Below are 22,323 nucleotides of genomic sequence, written 5' to 3'. Positions count from 1 at the left end.
TCTTTAGATTTGAAGATTCTTAGAACATTAGATTTGTAGATTTTCTGAAATCTCAAGATAATTTTCAAATATTTAGTTCTCTGGATTTTAAAACTTAAAGATTTTCATATTTTTAGATTCTAGGTTTATAGATTTAGATTTTTAAATTTTTAGATATTGGATTTTCGTTTAGACTTTTAATTTTTTTAGGTTTTGGATTTTTGGATTGAACATCAGAATTTCAAGATTTCTAGATGTTAAGATTTTCAGATTTCTAGATTTTTTTCTAAAGTTATGATTATTTATATTTATATTTTCAGATTTTTAGATCTTTAAAACTTTAAATTTTGAAATTTTTAGATTATAACATTTTCAAATTTATATTTTTGTTTATTCTTTTATTTTCTATATGCAGGCCATCTATGCCTTTCTTTGCTCATCTGACATTAAAGTCTAATACCCCTATTTTTTTTCTTTCTCAGTTTTTTTCTTGTCTTTGTCTTATTGTTCCGTGTACCACAAAGCTATGGCCATCCGGAAGATGCTCCCTGATGAACTGAATCATACGAACCGTAATTCAAGCACGACGCTACGCCACACCAGTCACGACGTCGATAACCCGGATGTGCAGCTGAAATAACCTAAACCTAAATCCCTACCCGTTCGTCCTGACTAAAGTAATCTCTAACCTTGAGTCACCACGAGTATTTTGGTCTTTGTCCCTTCCCAACTAATTGTTAATGATAAGATGATATACACATTGTATTGATATCATACTTGAGAATTGCGGCTCCGCAAAGTGTCACACACGACTGAGCCTTCCAAATAAATGAAATGGTAAAAAAAAATATTTTTCTTTTCTTTGAGCCTTTTAGACATCAGATTTCTAAATTTTTATAATTTAAGATTTTACAATTCTTAGATATTTAGATTTTTAGATTCTCGGATTTTTTAATTCTTAGCTTTTTAGATTTTGTTTTCATTTCGAGCTTTTTTCAGATTTTCACATGTTCAAGTTAAGATTTATTTCAAGGTTAAAATTTGTTTAATTTAAAACTTAATTCAAATTCATAATATCATTTTATTTCCTTAGCCGTGCGGTAAGACGCGCGGCTACAAAGCAAGACCATGCTGAGGGTGGCTGAGTTCGATTCCCGGTGCCGGTCTAGGCAATTTTCAGATTGGAAATTATCTCGACTTCCCTGGGCATAAAAGTATCATCGTGTTAGCCTCATGATATACGAATGCAAAAATGGTAACCTGGCTTAGAAACCTCGCAGTTAATAACTGTGGAAGTGCTTAATGATCACTAAGCTGCGAGGCGGCTCTGTCCCAGTGTGGGGATGTAATGCCAATAAGAAGAAGAATATCATTTTATCTAATTTTTTTCCGATGTCAACAGTTTCAAATTATTTGATACTGACATTTTCTAAAATTTTCGTAAACTGTCCTGGTGTCACAATTATTTTCATGATGGGGGTCGTACACATATTACGTAAGCACTTAGGGGGAGGGAATGAGGTAATGTCGTTGCTTAACGCATCATACACCCCTGATAATGATAATAAGGTCCGCGCTGTTTTTCATACAAAATTGTTTGAGGAACAATATCTTGATTTCTAGCGATTGGATCAAGGACATATTTGAGTATTATTTGTGTGCATGTTTACGGAAAAGGCACGTTTCATTGAAAAAACATTTCTAAAGCCACTCCACTTGTATACAGCCCCATATAAAAGAGGTGGTTTAATAATTATTTCCAACTGAAAATAACAACCAATAATTGAAAATTCGATTCACTTTAGGTTGGAAGCAAAAGGATACTTAATCTGATCGCTAGAAATCGAGACATTGATCCTTAGACATAACCATTTTGTATAAAAAAACAGCGCTAGATATATAATTATTGCAAATGGAAATGGAAATAAATGTAAATGTAAAAATCATTTGCTTGAAAGAAATGCTACATAAGGGAAGAGGTGGGGATTGTTGAACCCCATGACAGCCCTGATTTATACGATAAGGAATTTACAATTTCTCATTCAGTCCGTGAAATATTCTTTTTTTAAGAAGCCATTCGTTGGATGTGTTTAAGGATGACTCGATCAAGATGTGTTCAATCCAGACGAATTACCCTGCAGATATGCCAACCCCCACTTTCAGATAAAATTTTCATCCATATTTTTAGTGTAAAAAAAAGCAAATTAACGATTTGACAGGTGATATAAAATTAGAGCCAATAAGGATCCGAATTGGCGAGGTCTTGTTGATGGAACCTAAGCTTATCCAGTTCAAAGATAATGTTATTACTGTAACTGTTACTATTTTTTTCATCTGACTAATCGCTGCAATCTATCCTGATCCACCTCAATCAATTAACGTACAACTGATTGGTCTATAAATCACTGTCACTGAACAATATTTTTTCCTGGAATAGCAAATATTCGCACATTTATTTACCAATCCAAATGACATACGGTACGGAGTAAATAGAAATTGGCATTCTCTAGTCGAAAATGTACTTTTGATCGACAATAGAAAACAGTTTGTAACTGTAGTGAATTCAACCACGATTTCAGCGTCCACTCACCTTTTTAATATTTACCGTAACATAACGTTTTTCATCTTTTTCATACGATGTGGTTTAAAAAAAAATTGTATTTCACGATAATTTGTTCAAAGTCAGCGTGCTTTCCAATAGCCACATGAAAATAAACATTTTCGCCCAATGTTTATCGAGTAAAAAGTACAATTCATATTGCATAGGCTGTAAAATTGATAGATTATTTTCTATAATTAACATATGCACGTGGTAATAGAATCAAATCAGAATTAGTGCCGCATAACATATTTTGTCAGCTCTGCTCCAGAATAACAAGTCAGAAAGCGTTGTGATAGAACCATTTACATAGCATAATTGGCACTGTCAATAATCACACCTGAGTTAGGTAAATGATATAAACGTATTTTAATTTGCGCTGAGGTGATTTATCATTCACGGTTTCATTCTGTTTTTTTTTCAATCCTTGATGATTAAAGAGAGCGTAAATGACCTTTTTTTTTTTTTTTTTTGTTGCCGGGTTGTCACCCATAGCAGATATTTTTATAACACATTTTACAGCAGCGACCGAACAGAAGCAACATCATTAAAAACTTTATTGAATTAATTTATTCTGCCAATGTGCATTTTTTCATTACCATTACCTAACCGCAACCTCCACGTCCATCAACGCGCGTGGGTGGGGATTACCGAATCTCACAATAAACGTATCACAAAACTACCGACGGATTGCCCTCCGGAGACCATCAAACAAATTAATAAGCATCAATGGATTTGTGGTGCTGTTGCTGCTGGGAGGCAATAAATGCACACAAATACAGCAACCATCCGAGGCATACACGGGTTATCACAGCCCCAGCTGTGGCAGAATGCAATTGATGGCATTAATGTCCGTTGGTTTTACGGACACCAGGTAATAAAATTTGTTCAATCAGAAACGGCAAGCAACGGCCGTCAGAGGGTATGATTGGAATGCTTGTTTCACGCCGCCGTTCACTCTGGTATCCTGGTCATGCGTCAATGACATGTAAAACCATAAATGAGTAATTTAAAAATTTAAAACAAAAACAACATTAATTTACTGAATTTGTTCTACAACAGTTTGGACACAGTGGCACAACCAGCAAATAGGGTTAACATGAATCACTTCTGGCGCCGTGCGCACGGTGCCCCGAACCTGGCTTGACAATGATTAAATTGATTTTCAATTCGAGCCAATGGCGGTTGTGACCCGGACAACGATTCCGTCACCCCCTATTCTTCCGTAAATTAACCTGCGGATGGGGTGTGGGACATGTATTTTCCCACCAGAACCACCCACAAATACACCGATGAATTTTGGTATGGATACAGGCATCACTAGCCCTGGCACAGCTGAGCTCATTCGAGTTTCGACCATTTTTTTTGCCGATTAATACACATGGCTTGTAGTGAAAGAAGCTCACCTGACCAGTGGTGGGATTTTTATATCCCGATGAAAAGGGCATTTGATTGCACTCGAGTGGAATAATACTGGGCCATGGGCATAATTTTTCGGAGCTGAGGCACACACCGAACAGCTGGAAATTGGCTTATCCTTTGACAGAGCTTTACGCTGAATGAAAGTCGAGATAGAGAGAGGGATGCCCACAGCAATTCAATGTCCGAAAAGTGGGTCAACCATCCGAGTGTAAAATTGCAATTAATTTAAATCTAACGGGGGTCATTTTGATTGTTTTTACGCTACTCGTACACATATGTATTGTTTGAATCGGTCTCAATCTTAGTCGACCCAATTTATTTAAACATTTTTAATAGTACGCCAAAAATCAGATGGTTTTCATTACATTTTTTTAGCGAATTTAAAAATATTGTACCGATAAAGTTGAAAAAATCCTGAAAAACATGTAACAGGAACAAACGCAATATAAAACAGACTGTCTTTTGGCAGAACGCCAAAAAAACGCCGGCGATTTTCACTATTATTCCACTAAGTTAGAAGGCTTCCATTCCATAAAAAAATAATATGTACATAAATATGCAGAATGTAGAAGTGTTGCTTTTTCTCAATACTGGAACAAGTACATTCCCCTCATCTGCGCAAACAATTGCTGCCAATAACCATACAATTGTTCCAGATTTCAATTGCAATCTCGGTAAGTCATGTAATGGGAATCGACCGAGTTCAGTCGAACAGAAACAACAAATAGAATTCATGGCAAGTGTACTTACAACACTTGTAAAAGTTCTATACCGCACAATCAAATGCAATCCTTAGACCAAAGCCTGAAGCCTTTAAACCAGCTAGTTTTCGATTTCCAACTTGTCAAACAGTAACCACATGTTGTGAACTTTTCCGAACGATAAACAACAATATTCCGGTCACAGCGCTTGCCCAACCACAATATATTGGAAAGGGTGTGTGTCCCACTTGCTCCGAATATCTACAAGACAATTTTACCGGACTACCCTCTCGAACCGAAATCCACCGAAACACACATCATGCCGGCCTCAATCCAGAAAGCCAATATTGACAATGTTATTCTTTTCAGTGCCTCTCTTGAGAATGGAGAAAGAAGCACTCTTCTGTCTCCATCGTCGGCCCCATCGCACTACTGAGTACTGATGTTCTGTGCCACTACTACTGACTGGTGTGCTATTGACTGATACGAAGGGAACCTCTGCCCATGCCTCCAGGCAAACGGGCTACTCGATTTAATATCGACAAACCCACTAACGTGCTCTATGGATACCGACCTGCCGGTGTGACGGATGGCGGTGCGGAGGACCTGCTGCAGGATGAGTGGGTTTCATATTTCCAATATACACAATGTGGCGTAGAAGTCGTAGTCGAAAAAAAAATCCAACGAAAACGTGCCGTTTTGGAGACATTCTCCTCGATACATACATATTGCCCTCGAAGATGTACAATACGGCAGTTTCGGCTAACCGGTTCAAGGAGGAAGCCGAAAGATTGAGGATGATCCCCAAAAGTGATGCCACGTGTGCGTCGTCGCCGTCGCTCGGATTCGTCGCCTCTTCTTGGCTTCGGTAACCGGGCTCGAGCCCGACAGGAAGTGGAAAGATTCTTGATTTTTCGCTTGTCTTGGTTTTTGGGTTTTCTGCTGCCAGGATAATTTGGAATGGGGGCGAGAGATTTCTTCTCGATCACAGTTCAAAAGAGACCACTCGAATGTGCGTAAAAATCGTCCTTCCGCTTCACGGTTCAATGGGTGACTTGATAGATAGGTGGATACGGATGATGACAGAATACGGTATCAACGAGCCATTTCGCATATTGATACTATCGATACTGATCCGGTTGCGATGTGGGGGAATTATAGAGAAGGTAATTCTTTAAAAATATATTATGTTTGGTGCGGTTTTGGGAAGTCAAAAACATAAAATAACATGTCTGGGGACCTTAGGTTGAAGCATCCAAAATATAGTCAGAATGTGATATGTAAATATTTGAGTGAGAACTTTATCACTGGGTTTCCATGAACGAATAACATGCTCAGACTAAAGACATGCAGCACGTTGAAGATTATTCCGATTATAATTCTTCTGTATTACGCAGTAATCATTATGGTTGGTTACATATAACGAATTAATTCTATTGATTTTTATTTTTTTAATTGATTTTGTTCTATTTTATGATTTCCTGAATTTGTTGCATTTAGAAAAGTTAAGATTGCAACTCCTTTTCAGAGTAAATACCATGCCAAAGATGGATCTATGTTTCTTTATCTATATCAAAAAAATGCGTCCTTTAACAAAAAGAATCATTTACTCTTTCGCCCTATTCTAGAAATGCATACTACAGTGTTGACCCGATTTTATCACGTTTCGACTCGATTTTGGCACCCCAAAAAAACTTAGAAAATATTAGTCGTTTTCTTTATTTTCATAAATAATACCTCAAACAACAATGATTTTCTTACAAGCCTCTGGAAAGGAGGCTTACAAGCCTCTTCAAAGGAGGCTTCCAAACCTCTACAAAGGAGTCGGCTTTCGAGCCTCTTGAAAGGCTTCGGCTTACGAGCCTCTTGAAAGGCTTCGGCTTCCGAGCCTCTTGAAAGGCTTCGGCTCCCGAGCCTCTTGAAAGGCTTCGGCTCCCGAGCCTCTTGAAAGGCTTCGGCTCCCGAGCCTCTTGAAAGGAGGCTTCCGAGCCTCTTGAAAGGAGGCTTCCGAGCCTCTTGAAAGGAGGCTCCCGAGCCTCTTGGAAGGAAGTTTACGAGCCTCTTGAAAGGAGGCTTCCGAGCATCTTGAAAGGAGGCTTCCGAGCATCTTGAAAGGAGGCTTCCGAGCCTCTTGAAAGGAGGCTTCTGGGCCTCTTGAAAGGAGGCTCTGAGCCTCTTGAAAGGAGGCTTCCTGAGCCTCTTGAAAGGAGGCTGAGCCTCTTGAAAGGAGGCTCTGAGGCCTCTTGAAAGGAGGCTTCCGAGCCTATTGAAAAAAGGTATCTGAGCCTCTTGAAAGAGGAGGCTTCCGAACCTCTTGAAAGGAGGCTTCTGAGGCCTCTTGAAAGGAGGCCTGAGCTCTTGAAAGGAGGCTTCTGAGCCTCTTGAAAGGAGGCTTGAGCTCTTGAAAGGAGGCTTCCTGAGCCTTTTGAAAGGAGGCTTCTGAGCCTCTTGAAAGGAGGCTCTGAGCCTCTTGAAAGAAGGCTTCTGAGCCTCTTGAAAGGAGGCTCTGGAGCTCTTGAAAGGAGGCTCTGAGCCTCTGAAAGGAGGCTTCTGAGCCTCTTGAAAGGAGGCTTCTGAGCCTCTTGAAAGGAGGCTCTGAGCCTCTTGAAAGGAGGCTTCTGAGCTCTCTGAAAGGAGGCTTCTGAGCCTTGAAAGGAGGCTTCTGAGCCTCTTGAAAGGAGGCTGAGCCTCTTGAAAGGAGGCTTCTGAGCCTCTTGAAAGGAGGCTTCTGAGCTCTTGAAAGGGAGGCCTGAGCCTCTTGAAAGGAGGCTTCCTGAGCCTCTTGAAGGAGGCTTCCTGAGCCTCTTGAAAGGGAGGCCTGAGCCTCTTGAAAGGAGGCTTCCTGAGCCTCTTGAAAGGAGGCTTCTGAGCCTCTTGAAAGGAGGCTTCCTGAGCCTCTTGAAAGGAGGCTTCTGAGCCTCTTGAAAGGAGGCTCTGAGCCTCTTGAAAGGAGGCTCTGAGCCTCTTGAAAGGAGGCTTCTGAGCCTCTTGAAAGGAGGCTTCTGAGCCTCTTGAAAGGAGGCTTCTGAGCCTCTTGAAAGGAGGCTTCTGAGCCTCTTGAAAGGAGTCTTCTGAGCCTCTTGAAAGGAGGCTTCTGAGCCTCTTGAAAGGAGTCTTCTGAGCCTCTTGAAAGGAGTCTTCTGAGCCTCTTGAAAGGAGTCTTCTGAGCCTCTTGAAAGGAGGCTTCTGAGCCTCTTAAAAGGAGGCTTCTGAGCCTCTTAAAAGGAGGCTTCTGAGCCTCTTGAAAGGAGGCTTCTGAGCCTCTTGAAAGGAGGCCTGGAGCCTCTTGAAAGGAGGCTCTGAGCTCTTGAAAGGAGGCTTCCTGAGCTCTTGAAAGGAGGCTTCTGGAGCCTCTTGAAAGGAGGCTTCCTGAGCCTCTTGAAAGGAGGCTTCCTGAGCCTCTTGAAAGGAGGCCTGAGCCTCTTGAAAGGGAGGCTTCCTGAGCCTCTTGAAAGGAGGCTTCTGAGCCTCTTGAAAGGAGGCTTCCTGAGCCTCTTGAAAGGAGGCTTCTGAGCCTCTTGAAAGGAGGCTTGAGCCTCTCGATGGGAGGCTTCTGAGCCTCTTGAAAGGAGGCTCTGAGCCTCTTGAAAGGAGGCCTGAGCCTCTTGAAAGGAGGCTTCAGCCTCTTGAAAGGAGGCTTCTGAGCCTCTTGAAAGAAGGCTTCCTGAGCCTTTGAAAGGAGGCTCCTGAGCTTGAAAGGAGGCTTATGAGCCTCTTGAAAGGAGGCTCCTGAGCCTCTTGAAAGGAGGCTCCTGAGCCTCTTGAAAGGAGGCTCCCTGAGCCTCTTGAAAGGAGGCTCCTGAGCCTCTTGGAAGGAGGCTGAGCCTCTTGAAAGGAGGTTTACGAGCCTCTTGAAGGAGGCTTACGAGCCTCTTGAAGGAGGCTTACGAGCCTCTTGAAGGAGGCTTACGAGCCTCTTGAAAGGAGGCTTCCTGAGCCTCTTGAAAGGAGGCTTCTGAGCCTCTTGAAAGGAGGCTCTGAGCCTCTTGAAAGGAGGCTTCCTGAGCCTCTTGAAAGGAGGCTTCCTGAGCCTCTTGAAGGAGGCTTCTGAGCCTCTTGAAAGGAGGCTTCCTGAGCCTCTTGAAGGAGGCCTGAGCCTCTTGAAAGGAGGCTTCTGAGCCTCTTGAAAGGAGGCCTGAGGCCTCTTGAAAGGAGGCTTCTGAGCCTCTTGAAAGGAGGCTTCCGAGCTCTTGAAAGGAGGCCTGAGCCTCTTGAAAGGAGGCTTGAGCCTCTTGAAAGGAGGCTCTGAGCCTCTTGAAAGGAGGCTTCCTGAGCCTCTTGAAGGAGGCTCTGAGCCTCTTGAAAGGAGGCCTGAGCCTCTTGAAAGGAGGCTTCTGAGCCTCTTGAAAGGAGGCTTCCGAGCCTCTTGAAGGAGGCTTCCTGAGCTCTTGAAAGGAGGCCTGAGCCTCTTGAAAGGAGGCTTCCAGGCCTCTTGAAAGGAGGCCTGAGCCTCTTGAAAGGAGGCCTGAGCCTCTTGAAAGGAGGCTCCCTGGCCTCTTGAAAGGAGGCTCCTGAGCCTCTTGAAAGGAGGCCCTGAGCCTCTTGAAAGGAGGCTCCTGAGCCTTGAAAGGAGGCTCCCTGAGCCTCTTGAAAGGAGGCCCTGAGCCTCTTGAAAGGAGGCTCCTGAGCCTCTTGAAAGGAGGCTCCTGAGCCTTGAAAGGAGGCTCCTGAGCCTCTTGAAAGGAGGCTCCCTGAGCCTTTGAAAGGAGGCCCTGAGCCTCTGAAAGGAGGCTCCTGAGCCTCTTGAAAGGAGGCTCCCGAGCCTCTTGAAAGGAGGCTCTGAGCTCTTGAAAGGAGGCTCCTGAGCCTCTTGAAAGTAGGCTCCCAAGCCTCTTGAAAGGAGGCCCTGAGCCTCTTGAAAGGAGCCTCCTGAGCCTCTTGAAAGGAGGCTGAGCTCTTGAAAGGAGGCTTCCGAGCCTCTTTAAAGGAGGCTCTGAGGCCTCTTTTAAAGGAGGCTTGAGCTCTTGAAAGGAGGCTTCTGAGCTCTTGAAAGGAGGCTTCTGGAGCCTCTTGAAAGGAGGCTTCCTGAGCCTCTTGAAAGGAGGCTTCTGAGCCTCTTGAAAGGAGGCCTGAGCCTCTTGAAAGGAGGCTCTGAGCCTCTTGAAAGGAGGCTTCTGAGCTCTTGAAAGGAGGCCTTGAGCCTCTTGAAAGGAGGCCTGAGCCTCTTGAAAGGAGGCTTGAGCTCTCTTGAAAGGAGGCTTCTGAGCCTCTTGAAAGGAGGCTTGAGCCTTTTTGAAAGGAGGCTTCTGAGCTCTTGAAAGGAGGCTTGAGCCTCTTGAAAGGAGGCTTCTGAGCCTCTTGAAAGGAGGCTTCTGAGCTCTTGAAAGGAGGCCTGAGCCTCTTGAAAGGAGGCTCTGAGCCTCTTGAAAGGAGGCTTCTGAGCCTCTTGAAAGGAGGCTTGAGCCTCTTGAAAGGAGGCTCTGAGCCTCTTGAAAGGAGGCTTGAGCCTCTTGAAAGGAGGCTTCTGAGCCTCTTGAAAGGAGGCCTGAGCCTCTTGAAAGGAGGCTTCTGAGCTCTTGAAAGGAGGCCTGAGCCTCTTGAAAGGAGGCTTCCTGAGCCTCTTGAAAGGAGGCTTCTGAGCCTCTTGAAGGAGGCTTCCTGAGCTCTTGAAAGGAGGCTTCCAGGCCTCTTGAAAGGAGGCTTCTGAGCCTCTTGAAAGGAGGCTTCTGAGCCTCTTGAAAGGAGGCTTCTGAGCCTCTTGAAAGGAGGCTTCTGAGCCTCTTGAAAGGAGGCTCTGAGCCTCTTGAAAGGAGGCTTCCTGAGCCTCTTGAAAGGAGGCCTGAGCCTCTTGAAAGGAGGCTCTGAGCCTCTTGAAAGGAGGCTTCTGAGCCTCTTGAAAGGAGGCTTCCTGAGCCTCTTGAAAGGAGGCTCCAGAGCCTCTTGAAAGGAGGCCTGAGCCTCTTGAAAGGAGGATTCCTGAGCCCTCTTGAAAGGAGGATTCTGAGTCTCTTGAAAGGAGGATTCTGAGCCTCTTGAAAGGAGGCTTCTGAGCCTCTTGAAAGGAGACTCTGAGCCTCTTGAAAGGAGGCTTCCGAGCCTCTTGAAAGGAGGCTTCGAGCCTCTTGAAAGGGAGGCTTCTGAGCCTCTTGAAAGGAGGCTTGAGCCTCTTGAAAGGAGGTTTACGAGCCTCTTGAAAGGAGGCTTACGAGCCTCTTGAAAGGAGGCTTACGAGCCTCTTGAAAGGAGGCTTGGAGCTCTTGAAAGGAGGCTTGAGCCTCTTGAAAGGAGGCTTCTGAGCCTCTTGAAAGGAGGCTTGAGGCCTCTTGAAAGGAGGCTCTGAGCCTCTTGAAAGGAGGCTTCCGAGCCTCTTGAAAGGAGGCTTCCGAGCCTCTTGAAAGGAGGCTTCCGAGCCTCTTGAAAGGAGGCTTCCGAGCCTCTTGAAAGGAGGCTTCCGAGCCATTTGAAAGGAGGCTTCCGAGCCTCTTGAAAGGAGGCTTCCGAGCCTCTTGAAAGAAGGCTTCCGAGCCTTTTGAAAGGAGGCTCCCGAGCTTCTTGAAAGGAGGCTTATGAGCCTCTTGAAAGGAGGCTTATGAGCCTCCTGAAACGAGGCTCTCGAGCCTCTTGAAAGGAGGCTCCCGAGCCTCTTGAAAGGAGGTTTACGAGCCTCTTGAAAGGAGGCTTACGAGCCTCTTGAAAGGAGGCTTCCGAGCCTCTTGAAAGGAGGCTTACGAGCCTCTTGAAAGGAGGCTTACGAGCCTCTTGAAAGGAGGCTTACGAGCCTCTTGAAAGGAGGCTTCTGAGCCTCTTGAAAGGAGGCTTCCGAGCCTCTTGAAAGGAGGCTTGAGCCTCTTGAAAGGAGGCTTCTGAGCCTCTTGAAAGGAGGCTTCTGAGCCTCTTGAAAGGAGGCTGAGCCTCTTGAAAGGAGGCTTCTGAGCTCTCTTGAAAGGAGGCTTCTGAGCCTCTTGAAAGGAGGCTTCTGAGCCTCTTGAAAGGAGGCCTGAGCCTCTTGAAAGGAGGCTTCCTGAGCCTCTTGAAAGGAGGCTTGAGCCTCTTGAAAGGAGGCTTCTGAGCCTCTTGAAAGGAGGCTTCTGAGCCTCTTGAAAGAAGGCTTCTGAGCCTTTGAAAGGAGGCTTCTGAGCCTTTGAAAGGAGGCCTGAGCCTTTTGAAAGGAGGCTTCTGAGCCTTTGAAAGGAGGCTCCTGAGCTTCTTGAAAGGAGGCTTATGAGCCTTGAAAGGAGGCTCCTGAGCCTCTTGAAAGGAGGCTCCTGAGCTCTTGAAAGGAGGCTCCTGAGCCTCTTGAAAGGAGGCTCGAGACCTCTTGAAAGCAGGCTACTGAGCCTCTTGAAAGGAGGCTACTGAGCCTCTTGAAAGGAGGCTACTGAGCCTCTTGAAAGGAGGCTCCTGAGCCTCTTGAAAGGAGGCCCTGAGCCTCTTGAAAGGGAGGCTCCCTGAGCCTCTTGAAAGGAGGCCCTGAGCCTCTTGAAAGGAGGCTTCCGAGCCTCTTGAAAGGAGGCTTCCGAGCCTCTTGAAAGGAGGCTTCCGAGCCTCTTGAAAGGAGGCTCCCGAGCCTTTGGCTGAAAGGAGGCTCCCGAGCCTTTGGCTGAAAGGAGGCTCCCGAGCCTTTGGCTGAAAGGAGGCTCCCGAGCCTTTGGCTGAAAGGAGGCTCCCGAGCCTTTGGCTGAAAGGAGGCTCCCGAGCCTCTGAAAGGAGGCCTGAGCCTCTTGAAAGGGAGGCTTCCGAGCCTCTTGAAAGGAGGCTCTGAGCCTCTTGAAAGGAGGCTCTGAGCCTCTTGAAAGGAGGCTTCTGAGCCTCTTGAAAGGAGGCTTCTGAGCCTCTTGAAAGGAGGCTTCTGAGCCTCTTGAAAGGAGGCTTCTGAGCCTCTTGAAAGGAGGCCTGAGCCTCTTGAAAGGAGGCTTCCTGAGCCTCTTGAAAGGAGGCTTCCTGAGCCTCTTGAAAGGAGGCCTGAGCCTCTTGAAAGGAGGCCTGAGCCTCTTGAAAGGAGGCTTCTGAGCCTCTTGAAAGGAGGCTTCCTGAGCCTCTTGAAAGGAGGCTTCTGAGCCTCTCGAATGGAGGCTTCTGAGCCTCTTGAAAGGAGGCTTCTGAGCCTCTTGAAAGGAGGCTCTGAGCCTCTTGAAAGGAGGCTTCCTGAGCCTCTTGAAAGGAGGCTTCCTGAGCCTCTTGAAAGGAGGCTCTGAGCCTCTTGAAAGGAGGCTTCTGAGCTCTTGAAAGGAGGCTCTGAGCCTCTTGAAAGGAGGCTTGAGCCTTCTGGAAAGTGGAGGCTTCTGAGCCTCTTGAAAGGAGGCTTCTGAGCCTCTTGAAAGGAGGCTTCTGAGCCTCTTGAAAGGAGGCTTCTGAGGCTCTCTTGAAAGGAGGCTTCCGAGCCTCTTGAAAGGAGGCTTCCGAGCCTCTTGAAAGGAGGCTTCCGAGCCTCTTGAAAGGAGGCTTCCGAGCCTCTTGAAAGGAGGCTTCCGAGCCTCTTGAAAGGAGGCTTCTGAGCCGCATGAAAGAAAGCTTACGAGCCTCTTGAAAGAAGGCCTCTGAGCCTCTTACGGTCCTCTTGAAAGGGGGCTTGTCACTCGACGTTCTGTCTGCATCTTCTTATCATATGGCTCTACATTCAAACTGGAACTTGACCTGCTTGATACCTTACTATATCATGAACTTGGTGTGCATAAGAGATAAAATACCAAAGCAATAATTCCAAAAATCTAGGATGCGTTGTTTGATCTAGCACCCGTGGGAATTTCTCTAAGAACCACTTTTAGTGGACGGAAACACCATAATAAGTTTGATTTCTGGTCTTGAGTGAAAACAATTGGTACCAAATCTATGGGCGAATTGAATGAATTGAAAGAAGAATGAATCCCAGAAGAGCAAAAAAATCACTGATGAGCCTATAATAAGAAAAATATTAATAAAAAAGCGAAAATACGTTAAAATGATGGACCTTATAGTGGAATTTCTCCGGAAAGCAATTGCTTCTCGATGGTAATGGGGGCAAAACCATTCAAAGATCCTGTTCTTGGTTTGGGGATTAAAACAAGTGGCACTGAATATATGGGCAGAAAATTGTTGAAGAAATGGAAGAGAGCTGAAATACGAATAATTTGTTGAAATTTTTTAAAGTTGCAAATCTGCTGGAGGAGAATTTCTCTACGAAGCATTTTTACTGGGTGGCAACTCTTTCATAATGTTTGCATATAATTTGGAGCTCTTGTAAATAGCACATAATGAAAAAATGTTAAAAAATTATTCAGGGAGAGCGGAAATAAATATTATTTGTTAAACGTCTGTTAAATGATGGCAAAAAATCGTCCTAAAACATTTTGAATAGTTGAAAATGACTTTGGAAATTCGTAGATCTCACAAAAGATTCGGTTCCAAATAGGCAAAAAACAGTTCAAAAAAGAATCCAAGAAGGGTTAAAATGTAAATAATTTTGTTGTTGTTTTTTTTTCAAGTTTTGTCATTTTCTGCAGAGTAAAAATGTGTTAATTAGCATTCAGGGAGAAGAGAAATTCTTTCGCAGTTTTGAAATTGACTCGATGCTCCTACATATGACACTGCGTACTGAGTCAATGGGCCAAGAAAATAAGTGTTAAAGAAACAAGTCATTGAAAACGACTTTACAATATTTGCAAATTAACATGTTTGATATTTCATAATGAAGCTTTTGAAGTGGATTTATCTTTCATCGGAAACTGCTCAGCAATTGGAGAAATTTGTGGAAAACTTGTTCAATTGTGCCTAAGAAGCATTCTAAGTGAAAAAAAATTCATTTAGATTATTTCTGCTGGATTCTACTGTAAAAAAAAATGAGCTGAATCTATGATGAAATGCAGAAACAAGAAGATATTCTCAAACTCAAAAATTATTTTTTATCTTATCCAGGGAATAACATTCAGCAGCAAGGGGCCCTCCTTAGTCGTGCGGTAAGACGCGCGGCTACAAAGCAAGACCATGCTGAGGGTGGCTGGGTTCGATTCCCGGTGCCGGTCTAGGCAATTTTCGGATTGGAAATTGTCTTGACTTCCCTGGGCATAAAAGTATCATCGTGTTAGCCTCATGATATACGAATACAAAAATTGTAACCAGGCTTAGAAACCTCGCAGTTAATAACTGTGAAGGTGCTTAATGAACACTAAGCTGCGAGGCGGCTCTGTCCCAGTGTGGGGATGTAATGCCAATAAGAAGAAGAAAAAGAATGGGATTTAAATAACAAGACAAAATTTCTTTTGAAACTGATACCAAACTTGATTCATAAAAATTGATACATTGCCTGTCTGCGAACGCGCGGCTAAGTTGTTTACAGCGCCTTATAATTTTGTGTCTCTGTCTCAGTGTGCAATTATTAGCTATTTTAAATAATTTTATAGTTTCATCATTTTGATTACATCTCAATAGCTTGTCAGTGATAGAAAAACCATATAATTCTATACAGTAACCCGAACAACAGCGCATTTGTTCTTACTGACATGCGATTTTATTGATTGCCATAAAAATATTTACGATGTCTTTTCTCTCGCTTTGAGACAAACAAAAAAACACATGATTCGGCTTCCAATATATCATAAATTGGCAAATTTATTTATCAGGAAAACAATCGCTTCGCGCCGTTCGGGTTTGATTAGATAAATTTTATGATTATCAAAAGCTCAACGGTAATCCTGTTCAATATCAATGGAACGGTGAAGGGAGAGCGGCGACCCCGCCCGCATATTGACTGTGATTTGAATTTATGATCCCATTTCGGTCGCGTGGGTTTTATAACGTTGGCAACAAGCCTACTACTCTCAACGAACCATAGGCACCGCCTATGAAGTTCAACAACAAGGACGCTGGGTTACTGTTTCGAATTGTGGGATTTAATTACAGTGACATTTCTAGATTTTCGAATTGCTTTCGGGTTTTTTTCGGTGGCGGGAGGCGCAATTTCGTCGGACCCAAAAGTGCGAATGACAAAGTTTTGCGAAGCGTTGGGGCGTTGGAGAGCAGCTGCTTTATTTGATTAACCATTATCACCACCAAATGGGTGTCGGTTTCGATCAATATTGTCACAGCAAAGGAAATCGCCCAATCAAGAGCAGTTTAACGCGACAATATTTACAATATGGATACAGTTCGGAAGTGATGGGTGAAACTTACCTAATGATTGGCGATCATCTGAAACAGTTGAAAATGGAATGTCAGTGTTAAAGTTGGTACATGGAATATATGGTTGTAATAAAATAATATTTTATGAAATAAGTAGAAGCACCTATTTTTTAACTATATTTATGTGATAAGAAGCACCTATGATATTTGAACTAATTTTGAAGAAAATGTACGAAAATAATAAAACTTTGGTTTTAAAAGTAAAGTTTTGTTTAATAACACAGCTCAACAACATTTTGTCCCTAACACCAAATAATGTGTCCCTAGTAGATTTTTGCTCGCTGAATCCGAATCTGACTTCAGGTTTTTGCTAACACGTCGAGATTTTGAGATATAGGGTAACGGTACCAATAGTGGAGGTATTAGTAGATCCACAAAAGAAAATATTTTTTTTAAATTGATAATTATGGGAAATTTACAGCTTTAATATCTTAATCAATAGATAAACTAATGAATTTGCTAACAAAAATGAGATTGATGTCATTTAACATCAACAATTACCAAATATTGCTTGCACCACTATGTGTACACTCACACTGTTCCTTTAGTGGCGGTAAAAATTAATTTTGGTTCCCATAGTGGTGCTATCCATTGGTTTCTTATGAGACTCGCCACTATTGATACAATTGCACCACTATATGTGCAAGGGAGTCAATTTTGTTAAGGATAATCATTGTTTTCAATAGTTTTTCAAGCGAAATCTCAAGATAAGTTGTATTTAACAGGATATTTAAAACACGACGCATCAACTAAAACCATCGTAAAGTGTATAAATATGATAAATCTCATTTAAACCCCACTACCTCCACTATTGGTGCTACCTTCACTAAGGGTACGGTTACCCTACCTCAATAAATGTCGTAAAATCAATGATTTTGAGCATTTTAGAAAAGCCATCGTTAACCCTATAGAAAAAATTACTAGTCAATCAAGGTCTAAAATGGATCACAAATATCTAATCCTTCGAAATGTGGTGCATTTTGAACAAGTTAAACATAATAAGTGTGTTTTATTTACAATTTTAGTAAGTGAAAATTATTTAAAAATATGTTTTATGCAAGCCTTTTTCAAATACTTGTATACAAGCCTGGTAATTATTCTGTGAACGGTTTTGAGAGGAAAGTAAAAAGAATTCAATATAATAGTTTGTCCAAGCTAAAAAATAATATGTTTTCATTGAAGTAAGTTCTATTGAATGTAAATATGATATTGTATATCCCCTGGCGCGATAAATTTTCAGTAATTGCTCCAGTGATATGGTGTATTTACTGTCAATTGAAGCTCCTTTATTATGTTCATTCGAATAAAGCAAGTACGAGAACTGTACGCAGTTCTATATGTTTTGATTGTTCCTGCTATTCATGATCATTCCAATATTCCAATGATAGAAATTTGGGTGGAAAATTATCAATTAGCAAAATCAATCAACGAATCGATAAGTTGCATTCGATCGTTCTTGTGTATGATTGCATACAAGCTGAAGCGACGTTGACGGCTACGCAACAGAAACCGGAAAACGTCAACAACCTACTCGTGCGTGGGGGACTTTTTATTTGATTCGTGTTGAAAATGCTGCATGGATGTTGCAATAATCCCAATGCAATTTCTTTTATCTATGGTCAGTTTATAACAGTGAAACGGGAAAAAGTTCACTAGTTTTATCAAGCTTTGTTATGTGCTAAGACGCAAAGTAATGCGGCAGAAAAAAAAACCTTTGCTCCGCTCCACTTGTGTGCTGTTCAACATGTTACAGTTACCCGAGCATATGGTTGAATGATCCGCCAATTATGTACTCTGATATTTCCCTAATTTAACAAAACAACGGCATGAATGAGAAAATTTACTATGAAGTTACAAAATGTTTAAGTTTCAAACTATTTTCCTAGTTCTGAATGTATCTTATTAGTAAATGTGGCTTGAATGCTCTGGTAGGGGATCTAGTAGAGGATTTGAATTTGTTCAAATTGCAATCCGATCTGTTTCCTTGTTGATTAAAAGAAAGGAACTTTCTGGATCATCATGTTCGCACTATATTCTAGCACAACACAATTGCAACATGATAACAGATTACGTGTGGTTATTGGAACTTGATCGGTCGAAAAACAACCAGAAATCGAGCAGAATAACATTTAAGGAGAAATGTTGATCATAAAATGAAAAAAAGCATATTTTATTAAAAGTCGAATGAAACAAATATTTACAAACTGACTAGTATATCTATACTTCATTCAATATTATCATATCCCAGTTCCTCTGGCAGCATGTTGTTGAATTTTTGTTAGCTTCGAACTGGTGCTGATGGCGTTTGCATGCAAGTTTTTGAAACGGATTTGCATGGAATGTTTTTAAATCAAATTCACTGAACATAAATTCAAGGAAAACCGAATAGAAAACAATTGTAACGTGCAAATCTGATGGAAATTCATTAGATCAGATGTGCTTATACCGTTTCGGGTATTGATTGACCTAAAATTATGTTTATATGCTTCATGAAAGTCCTTCAAAAAATGCCAATTTCTTCAAATTAGCGGTATTAATCTAGCTATATCTCAAAATTTGGACGTGTTAGAGCATATCTGAGGACAGATTCGGATTCAGCGAGCCAAAATCTACTGAAGACACATCAATTGGTTCTGAGGACCCGCAAAAAGTTAAATTTTGTTCCCCTGTGTAATGATCATCAAATCTCACTATTTTGGGGTTGATATAAATCAGTCAATATTCATTTCGGACAATAATTATACTTTTCCTTTAATTTTTCTTTTAACTTATTGAACGTCAGAAATAATTTCTAAATAAAAAACCATCAAATTTTAACCAGAAAGTTATTATCCAGTTCTCAACAAGAGACCGAAATGGCGATATTGGAATTAACACAGAATTTGTAAAAAGAAGACATGCTCGGCATTTTTTGCGGCCTTACAAAAATAACAAGCATAGTGAAAAAAATATGAATTATGTTTTTTTTGGGAAAATTCCGCCGATTTTTTAAAGAAATTTCGTTAAAATTTAATAGACTTAGAATAATTTCGAAAATTTCACCAATTATTTAAAAGAAATCGTAGAAAAAATTGATGTTAGGTTTTTTTTTGCGCTGAAAAATATCAAGTTGTCTACAGTTCAGCATTCGGCCTACGACTAATTGATTTCGCCGCCTCCAAGAATATGGCCATTCGCAGCACCTACTTCCAACACAGCCTCCCGTATCGGTACACCTGGAGATCACCACTGCAGACAGAATCACAAATCGACCACGTTCTGATTGATGGACGGCACTTCTCCGACATTATCGACGTCAGAACATATCGTGGCGCTAACATCGACTCTGACCACTATCTGGTGATGGTTAAACTGCGTCCAAAACTATCCGTCATCAACAATGTTCGGTACCGACGACCGCCGCGGTACGACCTACAGCGACTGAAGCAACCTGATGTCGCCACTGCATACGCGCAGCATCTCGAGGCAGCGTTGCCGGAAGAGGGTGAGCTCGATGGGGCCCCTCTTGAGGACTGCTGGAATACAGTCAAAGCAGCCATTAACGACGCAGCGGAGAACAACGTCGGGTATATGGGTCGAAGTCGACGGAACGATTGGTTCGACGAAGAGTGCAGACAGATTCTGGAGGAGAAGGACGCAGCGCGGGCGGTCGCGCTGCAGCAAGGTACCCGGCAGAACGTGGAACGTTATAGACGGAAGCGGAGACAGCAGACCCGCCTTTTCAGGAGAAGAAACGCCGCCTGGAAGAAGCGGAGTGCGAGGAGATGGACCAGCTGTGCTGTTCTCAAGATACACGCAAGTTCTATCAGAAGCTCAACGCATCCCGCAAAGGCTTCGTGCCGCGAGCCGAAATGTGCCGGGATAAGGATGGGAGCATCTTGACGGACGAACGTGTGGTGATCGAAAGGTGGAAGCAGCACTACGAGGAACATCTGAATGGCGCTGAGAGTACAGGCAGTGAAAGTCAAGGCAGCGGAGGAGATGACTACGTCAGTTCAGCGGACGATGGAAGCCAACCAGCCCCCACCTTGAGGGAAGTTAAGGATGCCATTCAACAGCTAAAGACCAATAAAGCAGCTGGTAAGGATGGTATCGGAGCTGAGCTCATCAAGATGGGCCCGGAAAAGCTGGCCACTTGCCTGCACAAACTGATAGTCAGAATCTGGGAAACCGAACAGCTACCGGAGGAGTGGAAGGAAGGGGTTATATGCCCCATCTACAAGAAAGGCGACAAACTGGAGTGTGAGAACTTTCGAGCGATCACCATCCTTAATGCCGCCTACAAAGTGATATCCCAGATCATCTTCCGTCGTCTGCACCATTAGTGAACGAGTTCATGGGAAGTTATCAAGCCGGCTTCGTTGACGGCCGCTCGACAACGGACCAGATCTTTACTGTACGGCAAATCCTTCAAAAATGCCGTGAATACCAGGTCCCAACGCACCATCTGTTCGTTGATTTCAAGGCGGCATACGACAGTATAGACCGCGTAGAGCTATGGAAAATTATGGACGAGAACAGCTTCCCTGGGAAGCTTACCAGACTGATCAAAGCAACGGTGGATGGTGTGCAAAACTGTGTGAAGATTTCGGGCGAACACCCAGTTCGTTCGAATCGCGCCGGGGACTAAGACAAGGTGATGGACTTTCGTGCCTGTTGTTCAACATTGCGCTAGAAGGTGTCATGCGGAGAGCCGGATGTAACAGCCGGGGTACGATTTTCAACAGATCCAGTCAATTTATTTACTTCGCGGATGACATGGACATTGTCGGCCGAACATTTGCAAAGGTGGCAGAACTGTACACCCGCCTGAAACGTGAAGCAACAAAAGTTGGACTGGTGGTGAATGCGTCAAAGACAAAGTACATGCTTGTGGGCGGAACCGAGCGCGACAGGGCCCGCCTGGGAAGCAGTGTTACGATAGACGGGGATACCTTCGAGGTGGTCGAGGAATCCGTCTACCTCGGATCCTTGCTAACGGCTGACAACAACGTTAATCGTGAAATACGAAGGCGCATCATCTGTGGAAGTCGGGCCTACTACGGGCTCCAGAAGAAACTGCGGTCGAAACAGATTCGCCACCGCACCAAATGTGTCATGTCCAAGACGTTAATAAGCCCGGTAGTCCTCTACGGACATGAAACATGGACAATGCTCGAGGAGGACTTGCAAGCACTCGGCGTAATCGAGAGACGGGTGCCAGGACCATCTTTGGCGGTGTGCAAGAAGACGGTGTGTGGCGGCGAAGAATGAACCATGAGCTCGCCCAACTCTACGGCGAACCCAGTATCCAGAAGGTAGCTAAAGCCGGAAGGGTACGATGGGCAGGACATGTTGCAAGAATGCCGGACAGCAAAGATGGTGTTCGCTTCCGATCCGGCAGGTACGAGACGACGTGGAGCGCAGCGAGCGAGATGGGCAGACCAGGTGCAGAATGACTTGGCGAGCGTGGGGCGTATCCGAGGATGGAGAGATGCGGCCTCGAACCGTGCATTGTGGCGTCAAATTGTTGATTCTGTGTTATCTGTTTAGATGTTAACTAAATAAATGAAAATGAACAGTTCAGCATATAAAGCATGCTTTTCAGATACTCAACATGTTTTCAATTTATTTCAAAAAAAATATTCAATTTATTTGCAAAATAAATAATCATTTCAATCGATAGAATAACGAGATGAGTCGGCCAAGGAATAATCGATAGAATGACACTAACATTTATGCAGTGATTCACGTAGCATAAGAATAATTTATTATTTAAATTTGTGGGCTACGTGGCCGCGCGATTAGCGACGTCAATCCTCTATACGCATGTTCTATGGAGTGTGAGCTCAATTCCCGCCCTGGTATCGCTTTGTACCAAATTTCAAATTTGAAATTGAACAAAAATGTCAAAAAAATTTATGTTTCGCCTATCCGATTCTGTCTTTTCGCAATTGTATAGGGCAAATGATCCGATAGTCGTGGGTGTTCCTATAGTTGCGGTAGTGTTGTTTTCACAAAATCTACGTATTTAACGCAGCAACCCATATAGTCAATCAAACTGTTGTCCTGTCATTAGATGAAATAACGGAAAACGGTTTGGATTTCCCTCAAAGTCGGTAAATTATCACTGAAATACATTATCTTTTTCTCGTCTTTGCTCCAATAGTTGCGGTAGTGTTCCCATAGTTGCGAGTTCCATATAAAAGCAATGGGATTCGCAACTATAGGAACATGAATTAAAAAAATATCGCAACTATTGGAATAATGCACCAATAATTGGAGGAATCATGTTAGGCAACAACGATGGATGGTGCTGCAATTGCGAAACTTTTCTATTGAAGCATAATTAGTGACTACCCGTTTGCATATTTGAGGTAGGTGAAATGTAGTATCCAGCTTTTTATTATAGCTACGGGTCAACTATGGTAATGCAGTTTGACACATGCTGTGTACGGATTTTATAGTATTTGCCATCCTAGTAACCTTTGTATATTTGCTGAACAAATAAAACGCCAAAATAATTGGCTTTATTTTGAAACCCAATTA

The 22,323-nt window shown here is 43.1% G+C and overlaps 1 protein-coding gene across 16 annotated transcripts in view; it reads right to left on the bottom strand.

Moving 5' to 3' along the window:
• LOC134223481 (heterogeneous nuclear ribonucleoprotein L) overlaps window positions 1–22,323 on the bottom strand; it is an 896,804-nt gene that overhangs the window by 90,885 nt on the left and 783,596 nt on the right. For 10 of the 16 annotated variants that reach the window (XM_062702630.1, XM_062702628.1, XM_062702627.1 and 7 more), the window contains one exon: window positions 15,787–15,804. The exons of the other annotated variants lie outside the window; for them this stretch is intronic. In XM_062702630.1, the coding sequence (XP_062558614.1) occupies window positions 15,787–15,804 (18 nt within the window). The remainder of the gene's footprint in view (window positions 1–15,786; window positions 15,805–22,323) is intronic. 16 annotated transcript variants of the gene reach the window in all.

The sequence above is a fragment of the Armigeres subalbatus genome, chromosome 3 (assembly GCF_024139115.2).
Source record: "Armigeres subalbatus isolate Guangzhou_Male chromosome 3, GZ_Asu_2, whole genome shotgun sequence".
Lineage (NCBI taxonomy): Eukaryota > Metazoa > Arthropoda > Insecta > Diptera > Culicidae > Armigeres > Armigeres subalbatus.
Note: the sequence above shows the minus strand (reverse complement) of the source record. Positions and strands in the feature narration are given on the sequence as shown.